General features: G+C 42.3%; 1 protein-coding gene across 1 annotated transcript in view; it reads right to left on the bottom strand.

Annotated features, from left to right (window-relative positions):
- The window catches only part of LOC117353662 (ubiquitin thioesterase otulin-like), a 104,310-nt gene that overhangs the window by 14,878 nt on the left and 70,441 nt on the right, over positions 1-18,991 (bottom strand). The window contains exons 9-10 of the mRNA XM_033929855.1: positions 15,289-15,417; positions 6,403-6,669 (exon numbers count right to left, since the gene is read on the bottom strand). Of these exons, the coding sequence (XP_033785746.1) occupies positions 6,403-6,669; positions 15,289-15,417 (396 nt within the window). The remainder of the gene's footprint in view (positions 1-6,402; positions 6,670-15,288; positions 15,418-18,991) is intronic.

The following is an 18,991-nucleotide window of genomic DNA, read 5'->3' as shown; positions in this document are numbered from 1 at the left end:
TGGCAAAACCAAGGCCAAAGAAAGTAAATTTTTGCCAAGTTGGCATGGTCCATTCCCTATAGTGGAAAAAGCTTCACCTGTGGCCTATCAAATTCGCATCAAATCAAATTCTCCAGGTGCAGATGTCCTTAAATGGGTCCACATTAATCAACTGAGACCATGTCATCCCAGTAAATTTGCCCAGGATGAAACCATTGTTGTGATGAAGACATTAACCTAGCAACAGCCTAGGCTGTTCTCTCTCTTTTCTGTTTTTCAGATGGCGAAACGAGTTCTGCCGATGCTGTTCCTGGTTGTCCTGCTGATTGGCGTTGGTACCAAAGTAATCGATCCTGGTCCGCAGTCCCGTGTTGTCCTTCAAGATTCTCCTGGTTTCTTGCTCTTCCCGTTCCAGATCCTGCTCCAGAACATCTTCTTTCGATGTTTCTCTTTTCCATTTGGACTCTACTCCTACTGAAACTGAATTGGAAATCTTGGATGTTTTCCGTGGACATCCCATCAACTTTACCCTTGAAGTGGAACAATATTTGATGACAAAACCTTCCCACACCATTGAACTGAAAGTTGATAATGATAAGCTTCATATTGAGGACTTTCATATTGGCTCCTCCAATGTACATGAAGTTGTTGATACCCGCAGTATTGATCTTTTTATCACTGTTGTTATTCCAATTTTTGCCATCTTGTGGGTTCTCTTATTTGGGTTCTCTGTTTTTGCACTCTATGAGACCATCCGGATTAAACGTCTTATTCAACAGAAACCATCACATACAGACTTAAGAATGCATGATTTCATTGCGGCTATGAAAGAGTAATTTTGCTAGCCGTATTTTTGATTATGATCTATCTGTCTTAACTTTTGCTTTGGCATACCTATTGTGCCTTGCTAAGTAGTTATGATTTTTGATTTTATCATATATTGCCATTATTCAGTGATTTTATTATCATTTATTTGGCTGGGTTCATATATTTTGCCCTTGTCTTTATGATTATTATTCATTGATTATTGATATCTTTGATTTATTGCTGATTTATATGGTATTGCTTATGTTTATGCATTTTTATATCACCTTGGGTCTTGTCGATCCTTTCCTACTTAGTTAGGTTGAAGGTGAAATAGACTCCATTGAAGTTATTTCTCCTCCAAAAGGGGGGACTGTAGGGATATTTCCGTATTCACACCTGAGGTTAGGCCTCTATGATGTCATCAAGCCTGAACCATTGTTTCAAGAATCTCTCTCTGCAAGCAACTTTCAAGCATGAATTTTGCAAGAAGTAAGAAGTACATTGCTTTACAGTTTCTGCCTGATGCATTATGGGGATGTACCCGAATGTTGCTATTCAAGGGCATTCATCTGTGCTTTAATAATGGAACAGTGTGAATCTTGAAGAAATTATTCTGTTCTTATCTGTCTAACAGCCCTGGGTCTTCCAGCATACATGATACTTTATACAGAAAGGCTATTCATCAAGTTCTGTTTCTGGATTGGTCCGAGGAAGTCATCTGATGAGATTCAAGAAAAGAAAGGTGCTAATTAATTAATAATTAGTTAGTCTGTGATAAGGTCCGGGGAAGCTCAGATCTGCTCACAGATGTTCTAATTGTAAACTTTTTCTTTCAATAATTAGACCTGTAAGTTACCTCGTGTGATTCTCTGCCTAAGAGATAGAAATTCGGACATTTAAAAACTGTTCTGAACTTAGCACAGATAAACGGAACTTATTGCTGATGATTTATAGCCTCATCAAGGATCTTCAACACGTGTAACTTTTACAACGGTATTCCTGACGTCTTCCAGCTGACAAAAAGTTTTCTCTTCCACCTAATCGTGCCGGAGAGGCTAATTAAGGGTGAGCATACGGAAATTACTTTTATTAGCTTGGGAATTAGATAGGAATCATTGATAAAGGTAAAGGGTTGAAAAGTTACCTGGGTGATAATATAATCATTTGCTAATCAGGGATTATTATTATAAGGAATAGTGTGTGTTTAACAAGAAGTTTTACTTAGTTGTCTAACCATTAGATTGTGATAATCATGTACTGAGTTTCATTTGTGTAATTAGATATTTTGAACAATATTTAGATTCTGCAGCTGGCTTGTGAATTATATTTTTCTATTTTCATAATAAAGATATTTCTCATTAGCCTGGGTTTGTGTCGTATAATTAGACCATGATATTTGGACTTGAATAAGAGGTTATGGTTTTCTCTAGACCACTTAACAGAGACGTAACGTGTTTATAATACTGCTAAGTGAACCATAAATCCTTCTACAGTCCTGGGCCCAATTTTATTCAATTTATTCATAAGAGATATGACGCAAGGACTTAAAGAAGGGTAGCACTGTTCGCTGACGACGCCAAACTTTGCAACATAGTAGGCAAAAGCGTATTACCTGACAATATGACACATGATCTACTGCTGCTGGAAAGATGGTCAACTACTTGGCAGCTAGGCTTCAATGCTAAAAAATGCAAGATAATGCACCTGAGCAAGAGAAATCCGCGTAGAACTTATGTACTGAATGGTGAAACATTGGTTAAGACCACGGCAGAACGCGATCTAGGGGTGATTATCAGTGAGGACATGAAGGCTGCCAATCAAGTGGAGAAGGCTTCCTCCAGGGCAAGACAGATGATGGGTTGTATCCGCAGAGGTTTTGTCAGCAGGAGACCTGAAGTAATGATGCCGTTATACAGATCCATGGTGAGGCCTCACTTGGAGTACTGTGTTCAGTTCTGGAGACCACACTACCGTAAGGACATACTGAGGATCGAGTCGGTTCAACGAATGGCGACAAGGATGGTCTGGGGGCTCAAGGATCTCACGTATGAAGAAAGACTAAAAAAATTGCGGCTGTATTCACTTGAGGAAAGAAGAGAACGGGGAGACATGATTGAAACGTATAAGTACATCACGGGACGTATCGAGTCGGAAGATGATCTCTTCTGTCTCATGGGACCCTCAACCACCAGAGGGCATCCGCTGAAAATCAGGGGAGGGAAATTTCAGAGCGACTCCAGGAAGTACTTCTTCACCGAAAGAGTGGTGGATCATTGGAATAGACTTCCACTGCAGGTGATTGAGGCCAGCAGCGTGACGGATTTTAAGAGGAAATGGGATATTCACGTGGAATCTCTAGGGGAGTGAACTCTGGGGGGCGGATAATTGGAATGGGCAGACTTGGTGGGCTATAGCCCTTTTCTGCCGTCATTTTCTATGTTTCAGGACTGGCTTGGGGAAGCAGCAGAGAGAAAAAGATAAACAAAGGCAATGTGATTGATTCGTGTTGCCTTTGCGATCTACTGGTTGATCGCGATCGACCATTTGGGCACCCTTGCCCTATGCACATCTGTCTTATTTTAGCTTGCTTAGGATTAACCAATAAATAAAGAACTCACTTTGTTAAGAAATCATGATTTGTCCCTATATTTCTTCAATACCAGCTATTCTGTTTTCTACCTGCACCCTCCAGAAGCAGAACGACACTGTGGGGTGGTCACGTTTCAGCATTCCCAGCAAAGTCGGAAGTTGCGGCACCGCGAGAGCACTCATTCCACAGATTTCTTGTTACTGCATATTAAGGACCCCTGAGGAAGGCTTGATTAAGCTGAAACACGGCCTGTGTAGGATCTGGTCATCACTAATGCAGTGCAATTATTGTTCTTACACCGTTGGAATGAGGTTGATTTTCAATATATTGTGATATATTTTGTTTTTTACACCAATAAACTTTACAGTTTTAAACTCTTGGAAGTCCAGGATCTGGTTCCACATTCTTTTTTCTATTCTACCGGCACCCTTCAGTTCCCTAAGTCTGAACAATATGCTGCCTAAATGTCTTCACTATCCTTAAAAGACTGAAAGCAGAGTGGAAGATTGTGCACTGCACTTTGCTGAGTCGTAGTTTGTTCCAGAAGTGGCAGCCCCTACAAATCTATGGAGCAAATAAGGAGGATTTAAAAACTGGGAGAAGGGCAGGGAAGCTAATTTGAAGATGGTGCTAGAAAAGAGCTGACGAACAGGGATAGAGAATATGTGGGACGATGAACCAAGGAAATTAAAGATTCAAAGGTCGGCAGGAAAGGTCATGGCCACAGTGTTTTGGGATCAGGAAGGTGTTGTAATGACCGCCTATCTTCCAAGGGGCCAAAACAGTTAAAGCAGAATACTACTGTAACTAGACTTGAAGATCTTTCGTTCCTCCGTCCCTTCCACCAACCCCCTCCTGAGCACAAAGATAGTCTCCTCTCCTAGCGAGCCTGACACTCCCCTGCACCCCTCATAACTTTGGTGCCCACTCCCCTCCTGCCTCAAATGCCCGTCTCTTCAAAATAGCAGCCCTATCTTGGAATGAAATGAGAATGGCCTAAATACCATATAAGGACGACTTTTTTTTTTTTAATGGGCGCACAGCTGCTGCATGGGTGTTGTGAACTCACACAACACATACAATAAAATTTTAGCACAGATTATTCAGTGCATCACAAGGAAAGCTCAGAACACTAATGAGTTCCCTGTAATGCATTACCATAGGATTCTCAGTGGCTGCTATGAGGAACGTTAACAGCCACGGAGAACCCATGTGTGCAACAGCAGGGGAGCGGTTCCATGCCAGTAAGACTGCTTTTATGAGTCTTACTGTCACAGAAAGCTTTTGAGCATTGGGGTCTCAGGCCTAGATGTTAAAAAAAACGTGTAAAAAATCTGACGAGCTGCAGTTGCAGCCGTTATAGTAGTGATTTTAAAATAGCAAGTCATTCTCCAAAAAATGCTCATGCAAATGAAGTTGGCGGAGAGTAATGAAGACGTGCTAAATTAGCATGTATCTATCGCTAGTTACAGTGATGGGCACATGTGCAGAATAAATGAAGGAAAAAAAAAAGAAAAACAGCAGTGGGAGAGATGCCCGTCTCCCACTGCCAAACCACCATGCTTTCCTGCCGCCAACTAACACACACCACTTGGCAGCGGGAGAGATGCCTAGTCTCTCCCGCCCAACCGACAACCCCCAAAGCAGCGGAAGAGATGCCCAATGTCTCCCGCCATCAATCAACCTCCTCCCCCCTCAGCAGCGGGGGAGTTGATCACATTCTCCCATCGCTAATCAACACACACCACCAGCAGCAGGAAAGATTCCCAGTCTCTATCGCCCAACTGACACACCCACAGGCAACAGGAAAAATGCACAATGTCTCCCGCCAACAACCAAGACCCCGCCAATCCCCCGCCCTTGGAAGTAGGAGAGTTGCCCACTCTTCCACCGCCATGAAACCCCTATGCTCCAACGACCCCTGCCCTCTCCCCCTTACCTTATTTTCAGATGGCTGCCCAGAGGAATGCCTAATCTCTCCAGCAGCAGGCCTGCCTCTTCAAAATGGAATGCACCTGGGAGGGGCATGAGGCTCTGATTGGCTCAGGTTGTTTAAGGCCCCTCTTAAGAGTGGAACCTTATGCATCTGGGCCAGTCAGAGCCTCAGGCCCCTTCCCAGTGCATCCCAGGTGCACTGGGGAAGGGAAGGCCTGCCATTTTGAAGAGGTGGGCCTGCTGGCTGGAGAGAGTAGGCATCCCTCTAGACAGCCATCTGAAAATAAGGTAAGGTGGAGGGTGGGGGGTCACTGGAGGCAGGAGATATTGGGTATCTCTCCTGCTGCCTTGGGGGGTGTCAGCTGGGCAACTTTCCCATTGCCAAGGGGGGGAGATTGGTGGCAGGAGACATTGGGCATTTCTCTCACTGCCTGGGTGTGTGTCGGTTGGGCGGGAGAGATTGGGCATCTCTCCCACTGCCAGTAGTGTGTGTCAGTTGGCGGCAAGAGAAACTGGGCATCTCTCCCGCAGCCAAAGGGGACTATAATAAACAAGCTCAAAAAGCATTCTTTTACTACTCCCAATAAAAAATAAAGTAGACTACAATTTATGTTCTTCATGCAATTTTTTTTTTTTTTCATTAGCCACAGTCAAAATACATGCTACAAGATGCACTTTTAAGCGTGCTGTCACTGTACCGACACCCCCGGACCAGTCGCTGATTTCTGTCGCCAAAAGCTGGCACCGCTCTTGAAGAATGGCGATTTTTAAGAATCCACCAGTGTGCTCATTTCATTATTGAAGAACCCATTTGCATGGCAGTGTCTGAGACTGTTAGAAAGCTCGCTAAAGACCACAATAAGCCGTTTTGATAATCCGCCGCTAAAATGCATGCAGGCTAAACCATCTGGAAACCAGTTTAGTGACCTTGTTAAAGTTTTGAGAATCTGGCCCTCAGTGGTTTCAGAAAACAAAGGCGTTTTCCGAAGTCCTATTGGCTTCTAAAATGTTTCAGGAGAAAATACAAACATAACATAGGACAGACACAAGAGTGGACAAAATTGAATAAATGAATGTCTGCTGCAGCTTACCTGCTCTAGGCCCCCAGTGTAACCTACTTGATTTAAATGATTTTTCATAAATTCACAGGGTGTACCGGATGTGTTTCGAGCAAAAAGAAGCCAGGAGAACACAGGCACTTCTTTCCCCTCTTCATAGTTATTGTATAGTTGCACGGCTTTGCTCAACATAAGAAATTTCAGCGCTTCATACAGGCTATATTCATCTTCATTTCTAAAGATTTCCTCGCAAGCTGCTTGCTTGGATTCCAGAGATTTGATTTCACTCAAGGCTGTCCACTGCAAGAGGAAAGAAGTGGATTAGTGCCTGAACAAAAAAAAAAAAAAAAAAATTGAGTTCTGTATTTACCTTGAAAATATCACCCTTAGCAAGCAACATTAAAAAGCAAGTCTGGAGAAGCATTTTACATAATTTCTAGAAACTAGCATGAATTTTTAGAAGAGTAGGAAAAAAGATGGAACTAAAATCACTTCATATTCCTCTTTTCTTAGTGCCTCATTTACATTGACCTTTTGTTTGTGTGCTACCTTCCTCACTATATTTGTCCATCTTCTCTTCTGCTTCTTCTTTCCCTCCCTCCCTCCCATCATCTTTACCCCGCCATCAGGCGGCTGCTGCAGCAAACATGGCAGTACAGAAAAAAGTTGAGCACTAGATTCTAGGTCCTATTGTTGCTTCATCTCTATGCATATACTGTTTAGAAAGCAAGCATGCATTAATATGAGCATGAACAGTTGAGTGGCTCATAAGCAAGTGACTGCCATACCTACCACACTGTTGTAAGCTGGCTGTTGCCACCAATGAGTCTGCTGAAGCTCTCAGGAGGTAGGTGGGATAATGGAAAACAAAGGTAACCTTGACTATCCTCTTCAGCAGCTGACACAGAAATAGGGGGCTTCTTTCCAGCTGCAATGTAGGCAGACGGAATAGGCATAAGGATCCATCTTGAAATGGTGGCTTTTGAAGCCAGCAGGACCCACCAAATTGAACAGATGGTTGGAAACCTGAAACTCGTTTTGAGACCTCCAAGTACCGCAATAAGAGCCTGCGCACATCCGGCAAACATAAAACTTGGCCATGCTCTCGCGAACCAGGACCCAAAGTCTGAAACAAACTCCCAAGCACCTTACAACAACTTACCCCATACTTTCAATTCAGGAAGGCACTGAAAACGCATCTATTCACTTCACTGCACTGACCTGTTATAACATATTCATATGTATGAAGTCTATACCTCTGTATAATTTCTAATATTATGTAAGCCGCAATGATTCCTAGTTGACATTTGCGGGATACAAGAATCAGTATGGTATGGTATGGTAGATAGTTGGACCTCCTGGTTGATGTGGAAACTAGAGACCACTTGCAGGAGAAAGGAGAGAACAATGCGCAGAAAAACGCTGGAATCTGGAATCCTAAGCATCTCTGCAGGATAAGGCCTGAAGCTCGGACACTCTGTGGGCTGAAGTTATGGCCACCAGGAAAACTGTCTTGACAGTGAGATTCATTAAGGATGCCTGCTCCAAAGGTTCATAGGGCGGACATGCCAGAGAACTAAATTGAGATTCCAAGTCGGACAGGGTAGCCACAGCGGGGGCCAAAGCCTCAATGTGCCCCTTAAAAACCAGACAACATCTAGATGAGCGGCCAAAGAGCCTCTCAGAGGCTTAGGACCCAACAAGAGAGACTGGTGGTCTGAATCCTCAAAGAGTCGATGGCCAGGCCTTTATCCAGTCCATCCTGAAGGAACGTGAGAATCAGAGGTACTGATGGCAAAATTCAGATACTCGTGCTTCTGGATATATCATGATTGATAACATCTCCAAGCCTTCGCATAGGCTGCCACAGTAGACTTTTTGCTGTGCAAGAGAGCAACTATCATGCCCCAAAAATAGCCTCTGCGAATTAAGGCCGTGTTCTCAATAGCCAGGGCATAAGACCAAAGCGGTCCGGACCCTGGAGTACAATCAGGCCCTGCAAAAGACGAGGATAACAGGGGAGTCCAAGTCCCTGATCCAGCTGCAGAAGAACCAGGTCGGCATCCCCCAACCTCTGTATACTTTGAGCTAACTCAGCAGATGGCCTATCGTGAGCGACAGAAGGAAGACATAAAGATCCTCCAGCGGCCTGGGCTGTACCAGTGCATCTAAGCCTTCGCTTCCTGGCTTGCAACAGTGGCTGAAGAACTGATCCGCCTTCTTGTTGACCACCGACACCATGAGGTCGAACGTTGGATGACCCCACTGTTCCACTATGCAGCTGAACACTCTCTGGGACAGGGACCCAGAGTCTAACAGTTAAGATAATCCACCTGGATATTGTCCACTCCTTCCACGTATGCTGCGGAAATCGCCAGGAGGTGGTTTCCCACCCATCAAAAGAGAAACTGGGCTTCCTTGTACAAAAATGAGCTCCTGGTGCCTTCCTGGTGATTGACATAAGCTACCGCCATGGCACTGTCCGAGAAGACAGGCACAGTCTGACTCTGGAGAAGACATTCAAAGTGCAGGAGAGCCAGCCAAAACACCCAAAGCTCCAGGTGATTGATCGACTACTTTCTCTTGGATGAGGACTACCGGCCCCTGGACCGGGCTGTCCGAGCAAAGAGCACCCTAGCTGAACAGGCTAGCATTCATCATCAGAATTACCCATTTGGAGATCCAGAGGGGAAGACCCTGGGACAGAGCTATAAAACTCAACCACCAGGCCAGACTGTTCCAAGCTTCTACTATCCAAGGGAGCAGGGCATACAATGGATCCCGCTGTGGACTCCAACGGAAAATAAGTGCATCCTTCTCAAATCCTGTGTTGGCATGAGGTGGTACATAATGCATCGTTTCCATCCTGAAACGGGACACTTTACGGGCCGCATTGACCGCTTTGAGGTCCAGTATCGGCCTCCAGTCTTCAGACCCTTTCTTTGGCACAATGAAGTAAATCGAGATCTGCCTGAGTCCGAGTCATGCTCCAGAACGGGTTCTATGGCCGCAATGGCCAGCAACCTTTGGACTGTGGATTCCAACCAGGTTACTTTGTCTGGCTTTCCCACTGGGGAGTCCAGAAAGCGTTCTGACAGAGGCTGATAAAACTCGAGTTTGTAGCCATCCCAAAAAATGTCCAGGACCCAGCGATTGGAAATGATAGCCATCTATTATACAAGGAAGGCTGAAAGCCACCACTTGATCTACTGAGGGCCTGGCATCAGAACATATTTTTAGGGGTCGACGCAGGGCAGCACCCTATAGACTGTGGATGCTGGGATTCACCAATCTATTGTTTGGCTGACTGATAGGATATCTGACCCGAGGAGCTTAACTGGAATATCTGGAGGTATGAAAACTAGAACGTCCCAGATCTCGAGAGGACTGGGGCTTGCTGTATTTGAGGTGCAGCCATCCCATAGAGCGATACAAGGGCATTATAACAATTTCATCTTTGTTTTCCATTATTTTCCTGATAATTCCTAACATTCTATTTGTTTTCTTAGCCGCCACACATAGAGCCTCAGCAATGACTCCTAGATTTTTTCCTGGGCAGTGACTCCTAACATAAAATCCAGCATCACAAATTTAGAGTTCAGGTTCCTCTTTCCCACATGCATCACTTTGCACTTCCTCACACTGAATGTCATCTGCCATTTTGGCGCCCAGTCTTCTAGTCTTACAAGGTCCTCCTGCAATTTTTCACAATCCTCTTGCAATTTAACAACTTTGTGTCATCAGCAAATTTAATTATGTTACTAGTTATTCACATCTCTAGATCATTGATAAATTATATAGCAGTGGTCCCAGCACAGACTCCTTGGGAACCCCACTATTTATCCTTCTCCATTGAGAATTTTGACCATTAAAACCCACTCTGTTTCCTGTCTTTTTTTTTTTTTTAATTATTTTATCAATTTTCAATTACAATCAAGTTAACACTTGTACAGAAAGATAAAGTTAAGCAACAAATAAAGTACAATATAAATTATATCCTACTAGCCCACTAATCCAAGGTAACTTAATATAGCTTAACTTTAACTCAAGTCCTCAATATTTAGAACCAGGATGTAGAAATCAGCGAGATGATAACAAAGAAATAAAAGTAAAGATAAAATAATGGTTATTGGCTGAGACAGGAAATCAAAATCTATGAGTGCTTCAAATATCCACTCTTTTTTTTTTTCAGGAGAGCAGCTGACAAAAAGGTTGTCAGTTGACTAGGATCAAAGAAAACATATTTTTGCGATTGATAAACTCTCTCACATTTACATGGGTGACGAAGAAAATAGGTCGCCCCGGCTTTAACAACAAAAATTCATGTCAACGTTTTTGTGTATCTCGTGACAAATTTGAATACATTTGTATTTTATACCCTAGAAAGTCTTTCTGTTTATTCTTGAAGAAAAGTCTTAATAGCCAATTCTTGTCTGGTGTCAAAGCAACTGTAAGAAGAAGTGTTGCCGGCTTTGCAAGTTCGCTATCTGAAAGTTCCAAAATTGTAGAAATATTAAGTACTCTATCATCTTCTTCCTTTAACTTTTCTTCCCTTTTCATTGGTAAATAATACACTTGGGTAATTGGTGGTAGCAATCTCTCAGAAATTTCCAATATCTTTCATATAGCGTTTCAACATATCTCTAGGAGTTAGTGCTGCTACTCTAGGAAAATTAATTAATCTAAGATTATTATTACGAGAGAAATTTTCTAAAGACTCCAATTTTCTCCTTAAATTAATATTATCTCTCACAAGTTTTTCGGTAATTTGTTTAGAAGCTTTCACTTCTTGGGAAGAATTCAAAGTTTAATTTTTCAAATCTTATAAGTCAACGTTAATATTCTCAATTTCCTTTTCTTGAGTATTAACTTTATGCTCTAACTGAGAGAGCTGAGGATTAATAGATTTAGCCAATTTCTCCACTAGGTCCCAAATAGCCTCAAGTTACCTCTTGGGGTTTTTCCAATGTATAGAAGAATTTTTTAGAAGAAAAAACAATTTCCTCACCAACTGGGGTTCCTTCGTGGCTGCTAGTCTCCTGCTCACAAATCAAATGTGGTGCTGGTAAGTCCTCAGGTTCCAAAGGGAAACTCTGCGAATGCAGAGAGTCCCCCTCCAAGGTCCCCAATACGTTGCCATCAGCCTCGGGGAAGAGTCCCACATCGACTCCCAATGGTTTCTCAACCCACGGGGAACTTGCGCCCTGGGGAGGAGGGGGAGGCACTCCAGTGTTGGGGCTCAAGGTGGTTTCCAGGCCCAAGGAGATCGCTTCCGCCTTGCCCCGGTGCATCTCCAGCAGGCAATCCGACACTCCAACGATGTCCTGCATTCGACGCAGAAGGCGATCGATACTGCCGAAAGCGGCTGGGTCCGGGCGCCACGAGACTCCAGCGGCATTGCGCCCTCTCTGCTTCGGCATCGATAAAGGTAATTTTTTATAGTAGCAAAAAATATTGGCAAGCTTCTGAGCCGAAGCGCTCAGCCAAACCTTTAATCCGCCATCTTGGTTCCCTCTGTTTCCTGTCTTTCAATCAGTTTTCAATCCATAAAAGGACATTACCTCCTACCTCATGACTTTCTAATTTCCTCAGAATTCTTTTATGAGGTATTTGGTCAAATACATTTTGAAAATCCAAATACACACTATCAACCAGTTCACCTTTATCCACAAGTTCATTCACTCCTTCAAAGAAATGCAGTAGATTAGTGAGGCATGATTTCCCTTGACGAAAGCCATGTTGGCTCTCTCTCATTAATCATTTTGTTTTTTTATAAATAATCTCCACCATTTTGCCCGGCACCAACGTCAGATTCACCAGTCTATAATTTCCCAAATCACCTCAGGAATGCTTTTTAAAAATCTGTGTCACTTTGGCCTTCTCGTACTATGCTGGTTTTTAAAGAAAATTACAGATTACTAACAATAGCTCTGCAAGTTCCATTTTTCAATTCTATCAGCATTCTGGGATGTATACCATCTGGTCCAGGCGATTTGCTACTGTTCAATTTATCAAACTGACCCATTACATTATCCAATATTACAGAGATTTATTTATTTGTATGAGTTTCTCCGATTCATCGGAGTTGAATACAATTTCTGGCATCAGTATCTCCCCGCAATGATATGGAGAAACTAACATTTTGTAATAGCAGGATGCGCCCCTGAGTTTGCCCCTGAAGGACACAAAATGGGTACTCTGTAGGGCAATCAACCAAGGCACCCCTCCTTTCAAGGAAATTTCCTCTTATATTTATTTTTTGAATTATGATGGAAACTTTCTCTTATAAGGATTTATGGGTATAGGCGACGTATTTTAACACTTTGGATCTCTTTACGTTACTTTTGCACACAACACTTTTGAATATGAAAAATAAAATAAATTTAGGGTGATGATATGTGATCCTTGATTTCATCAAGGAATTTTAATCTCCCTATCAAGCCCTGATGATACATTTACCCAGTCAATATCAGCATAGTTGAAATTGCCCATTATTACTGTGTTACCCAGTTTGTTAGCCTCCCTAATTTCTGATAACATTTCAGTATCTGTCCGTTCATTCTGGTCAGGCAGACAGCAGTACACTCCTATCACTATCCTTTTCCCCCTTACACATGGAATTTCTACCCATAGGGATTCCAAGGTATCTTTCTGCTCCTGTAGAATTTTTAGTCCATTCAATTAAAGGCCCTCCTTAACATATAGCATGACATCATCTAGACCTTTACCAAACATTAATTGCCCTCTAAAAGGTAATTTACTCAGGGTCACCTTAGAGGATGAGTCACCAGACCATTGCCAGATCCACAACATCCGATGCACCGAAACAGAGTATGCCAAGAGCTTGCTTACCACTCTGAAAAGATCATATAAGGTGTCCCCCACATAATCCAAGCCTGAAATCAAAAAGGGGAGATCTGGGAACACTATAGTGTCCAAATCATGGCGGAGCTTAGAATGACAGGCTCTGACCACAAAGGAAGCAGTTTCAGCAAGCCTGGAGGCTGCAGAGTCAAAGAGCCATTTGAGGACAAAATCAATCCTTTGGTCCTGCGTGTCCTTCAGCACAACCCCTCCATCACTAGGGAGAGAAGTGCGCTTGGTAAACTGTGCCACCAGGGAATCTACTTTTGGGGATGCAAAACGCTGATTAAACACATCCACCATCAGACAGAGTTTGGACATGGCTCTAGCAACTCTCAGAGGACTCTTCGGCACCTCCCAGTGATCCGTGATCGTCTTTGCTATGTCCAGATGATCAGGAAAGCACAAAGACTGTGGATTCATGCTGCTTATAAGAAATAATTCCACTACTGCTGACTGCCAATCTCTAATTTCAACTCCTGGAGGGATTCTGCAATAAGACTGACCAAAGCTGAGGGCTTAAAGAATCTCCGCACCATGGGATCCTCACCCAGATCCGGAACCTCTCCTAGATCCAGACCTTGGAGATCTATAAGCACCGCTGTATCCCCTACAGTGGTATTACCTGTTTGCATAAGCCATGACATCATCAGGTCATCAGCCAGTGAATCATCCCTGGACAACTTGGGAAATCTGGATTTAAGACCTGTATCCTGGATTGGGGGGGAGGGAACCCCCATAGCCAGCAAGAATGGCAAAGTAGGCACAGATGGTGCCTTTTTCTTGGTCAGATAAGCCTGGAAGAGCATGTTAATAAATTCCAGGGGAAACCCTCGTCCGAATCAGCAGCCACCTCCTGGGAACTCCTGGAACCTCTGAAGGTTTTGTCTTTGCCACCGAATTGCAGCTGCATTTCACTGGGGCCACTAGCACGCTGTCCTCAGGGGCCAATATCAACTTTTTGGTCTGGCCCCAGCTGGAGTGAGAGGCAGGACCTCCTAAAGGGGTTGAGGGAACCAGGGCCAATGAAATCTTGCCCCCCTCCCATGCCACTGAACATGTGGAACATGGCTGTTCATCAGACATCCATCCATTGCAAACAGGGCATGAATCCAAAGTATCTTGCCCCGAGGAGTCATCTGCAAAAATGAAACTTGTAAAGGTAAAAAAACAAACAAACAACAACCTTTAAATTTAGATCAGGAAAATCCAAGATGGCCACCGAAAGAGCAATTTTGAAAGAATATAGTCCAGGAAAAGCACAGGAATCCCCCCAAAACAGCAATTTTAGGAGTGGGTGGACTAGGGCGGACTAGGGCTATCTCCCAAACTGTGGCAGGCTGTCAACCCTGTAGTCACTGCACCATGCAGTAGAAGAAGCTGAAACAGTTTACAGGGAGATCCTCTGCCTCAAGAAGCCTTGCAAACTGGACTGCTGGTCTTCTGACTGCCACTCTGGCCCAACTTCACCAGCCGGGGACTTCCTCCATCTATAGAACACACCATGCATTCAACCTGGTGGAGGAACGCAGTCGGCTTTGATCCCGGGCACACCTCCAAGAAGCCACGCAGCCTGCATTCAAACCTACTAGCAGACGGACCCGGGGTGAGCCAGCTCCCCAAGGGAATGGTCCCTGAGCCCCAATCTGAAGGTGCAGGGTATCCAGGAGGTGCAATGCAATACAGCCAACCCCCTGAAAACAGACTTTATCCACAAAGTCTGTGATCTTCTGCAGCTAGAGCTGTCCCTGCTGGGCACCTCTGCAGTATGAAGATGCGAAACGCGTAAAAATACTGAGAGGAAGAAAAATTAAACATGAGCAGAAAAGACTACCCACTATGGTTTCACTTGTAGGAAAGCAACTGGATTCCTGAGGGCAATCCTGGGGTAAGAGGGGAGGGTCTGAAAAATTATGTAAATGAGGCTTCCTATAAGCAGTATTGCAATATGGGATGCATAACCCACTTGTCCAGGAATAGAGTGGGATTTACAAGAACCATCCCTTAACCATCAGTTTCTTCCCACACAGCAAGCTCAGAATTACATAAGCAAACCTTTGTCTTGAGTAGCTCTAAGTATTCTGTAATTCTGCCAGAAAGGTTTTCATTTTTGCCACTATTCAGCTGCTGTTGGAGCTTCCACTGCTTGAGCCACTTGTAATTTTTGATCAACTCTGTTGGTAACTGCATTGAAAAAAAAAATACATGTGTAAACTAATAGTTTAAAAAAACACAAGAATTCCTCTTTGAAGGCTTTTTTTCCCTCAAGATAAAAAGGCAGGCATAGGAAGCTTTAATGTCATAAGTCTATTAGACTACTATACTTTTTAAACATTTAAAAAAATGACCGCACAATAGCAAGACTAAGTTGTAAGGATAGAGCTTGCTGATCTCTGTGCAAGAGGCATTAATGAAATCAACTTTGAAAAATATTCCAAACTCCCAGTCTGCTTGTAGTATTTGTCTTGGGGGGGGGGGGGAAATCAGCCTGCAATAATGGGATCATAAAAAAGGATGAAGAGAAAAATTAAGTTAGCTGCCATAACATTTGGTCTCTTATAACATCAACTCGACTTCATACAAGGCCAGCATGATCTATGTCTTAAAACCAGGATTAAAACCAGGATTTTTAAACAACCTTTTCATTCATATTAAGATATTTATTTAGTTTGGGGTTGTTGTCAGCATGGAACTGTCTTTAAACCCAATATGTTCTGTTAATAAGTTTACTAGAGTTATTATTCTTGTGCTACTTCATATCCCTCTTGTGCTTATCATACGAGGCCATGTGATTTGTCATGTTCTTTTAATAAAATTCTCTGTGTGTTTTTAAGTGCCTTAATTTTGTTATTTGCTTTGATACAATGTTTGAAAGGTGGTATAACAAAATAAAGTTAAATTAAAATCAGTCAGGTTATCAAAAGCTTTCTAGAAACAAACTGAATCCAACACTGAACCAACTGCCATTAATCTAATGATCAGCAAAGAGAAACAGTAAGAGACACCCCCAAAAGAAAATCAGGAAAATTGCATACAACTTCACTGAACTGCTGTAATCAAACAACAAATTACAGTTGCACAAGGGACTAACTAGTTAAGCATGGTCTTCACAAGAACCATGAATGTAAAAAAATGCCAGTGGGCATTTAAGAATAAATGCTTTTGTTAGACATCTGTCATTAGTTCCCCCCTCCTAAACAGAACACCAAGTTACAGTTTTGCAAATCTCTTATAGAGAGCTTGATATAGGATTTCCAGACATCCGGATTTATTTATTTTAAAAATTTATATTCCGCATATCCTGCAATTCTATGCGGAGTACAATAGAACATCCAAACAATAAAAAAAAATACAATTAACTAATTACCACCTTATCATACTAAAGATGTTTTAAAAAAAAAACAACCAAAAAGCCTTTAAACCTATCTCTCCCTGCTCTTGCATAACTGTTTCATTTGGAGAAAGTGCACACAAACAAAAGTTTTAAGCTTGTTCCAACAAATAAGGCCCTGCACAGAGAACATCACCTTGCAATAATAACTCGAAAGTTTAAATGCAGTCAGAAAGGGCACATCGAGACATAACTTATCCTTAGAGCGCAACTTCCGTGACGGTTGGTAAATATGCAATAACAACTACACCATCTAGGGACCATCATCATGCAATAGTTCAAATATTAAATAAAGTATCTTAAATTCAATACAAGCACTGATGGGCAACCAATGTAACACAACAAAACATAACATTATACTTATAGACCGCGTTACCAAAAAGTTCTATGTGATTTACAAAAGATTATAAATATTAATCATAATCGTATATTTGAATGAGCCAGTTAGTCAGGTATTTGGAGAAAAGATAGGTTTTTAGCTGTTTTCTAAAATGTCTGGAAGAAACAGCTGTAAGCAACAATGATTGAAATTCTTTTTCATGAGAAGCTGCCTGAGATGCTAAAGAGTGATTTAGGAATTTCTTGCTTTTACAACCTTTTACAGAAGGGAAATTGGACAGAGCATGAGTTTTTCTACTGCATTTGTGTGTAGCTATGGAAAAACTGTTAGCCAGATAAGTAGAGGCTGCACTATATAAAACCTTGTAACAAAAACAGCCAAACTTGAACAATACCCGAGCCAGGCAACCAATGCAATTCGCAATAAAATGATTGTATTTCTTCAATCTGTAAATCAATCTAACTGCTGTGTTCTGTATCGGTGATAATCTCAATAATTCCTTCTTAATTGATAAATAAGCAATATTGCAATAGTCAAAGAGACTCAACAGTAATGACTGGACCAATAATTTAAAGGCAGAAAATTCAAAATAGGGTCTAATTGTTCATAGTCTCCATAAAGTAAAATAACTTATCGTACAACAGCATCTATCTGGGTTTTCATAGTACGATGTTTATGTAATACGATTCCTAAAATTTTAATCATTGGATGGATTGTATAAGATGTTGAAAGTATATTGATGGAAAGTTCATGAAATATTTTGGTAGGAGATGCTACAAAGAACTTTGTTTTATCAGAATGTAGCTCTTTTAGAACAGGCATAATATGCTCAATCCGGGACAACATGCGCCACGATGTGTGCAGTGGCATTCTGAGCAAGTTGCATGGACTTAAGAACACATTGTGGCAAACCCAAGTACAAAGCATTACAATAGTCAAAAACGTGATTCACAAGTTTTAAAGTTATCCTCGGACAAATAATCTCTCAATCTGCGTAGCACCCATAACCGGTAGAAAACACCTCACACCCCTTTTGCTTGTACCGGGACATGTCTTCTTTTTGAAGGCTGATTTCACCCTTGTCTGGGTTTTCTTTACTGTCCTCCACCTACCAACAGCTCTATTGAATGTAATCTTTGGGACGGCTGACTGCAGCAGTGAGGTGAGCCTGCTGCCATTGGCCTTTCCTGGAAGCCGCCTCTTTGAAGCAACCTCTTATTCCCGTAAAGGCAGTACACTCCAAAGCTTTGGTATGATCTTCCAAAAACACTAAGAAAAGTTTCTTCTTCTTCTATCTTTAGAAAATTGTTTAAAATTATTTTTTTATGATTGTTAAATGAATAATTTTGTTTGGACACTTTTTTTAATTGTTATTATCCGCCTACAATCTATTATGAGAATAGTGCAGAATATAAATAAATAAAAATGTTGGACTCATGGCAAGGAGCAAGAGAGTTGCTATCTTGAGGGAACAAGGAGAGAGAGCAGGGCAAGTTGATACAAGGAAGTGGTAAGGAGAGAGAAAGAAGCTCTGGACTCAGGGCAAGGAGAGAGCAAGGCACATCATCAAGGGGAGGGTGAACAAGGAGGGAGAGAAGTGCTGCATGGGGGCATGAAAGAGGAAAGAAGCACTGGAATTGGGGTGACATGGAGGGCAACAGATGCTGTATCAGGGGAAGGAAGAAAAGAGATGCTGAACTCAGGGTGGGGGGGGGAAGAGAGAGATCCATTGAGGCAAGAGGATACGCCAGGACCGACAGGAAAACTGCTCTAGAGCAAGCAGGTGCTTCTTCTCTACCTTGGTGATTCTGAAGGCAGTTCAGGCAATCTTTTTGGTCTCATGACAACATTCTGCCATAAATATTTGCCAACAGAACCCTACAAAATAAGACATCTGAAATGTGTGTTCCAAGTTCTAGATCCGTCTCCTATGCTATATCTAAGATATTTTCAGAAAAAGAAACAAAATAAAGAAATTTAATTTTTTTATGTTTGGAAGGAAGACAAAGGAAAACTTTTTGATATAG

This window comes from Geotrypetes seraphini, chromosome 2 (genome assembly GCF_902459505.1).
Source record: "Geotrypetes seraphini chromosome 2, aGeoSer1.1, whole genome shotgun sequence".
NCBI lineage: Eukaryota > Metazoa > Chordata > Amphibia > Gymnophiona > Dermophiidae > Geotrypetes > Geotrypetes seraphini.
Note: the sequence above shows the minus strand (reverse complement) of the source record. Positions and strands in the feature narration are given on the sequence as shown.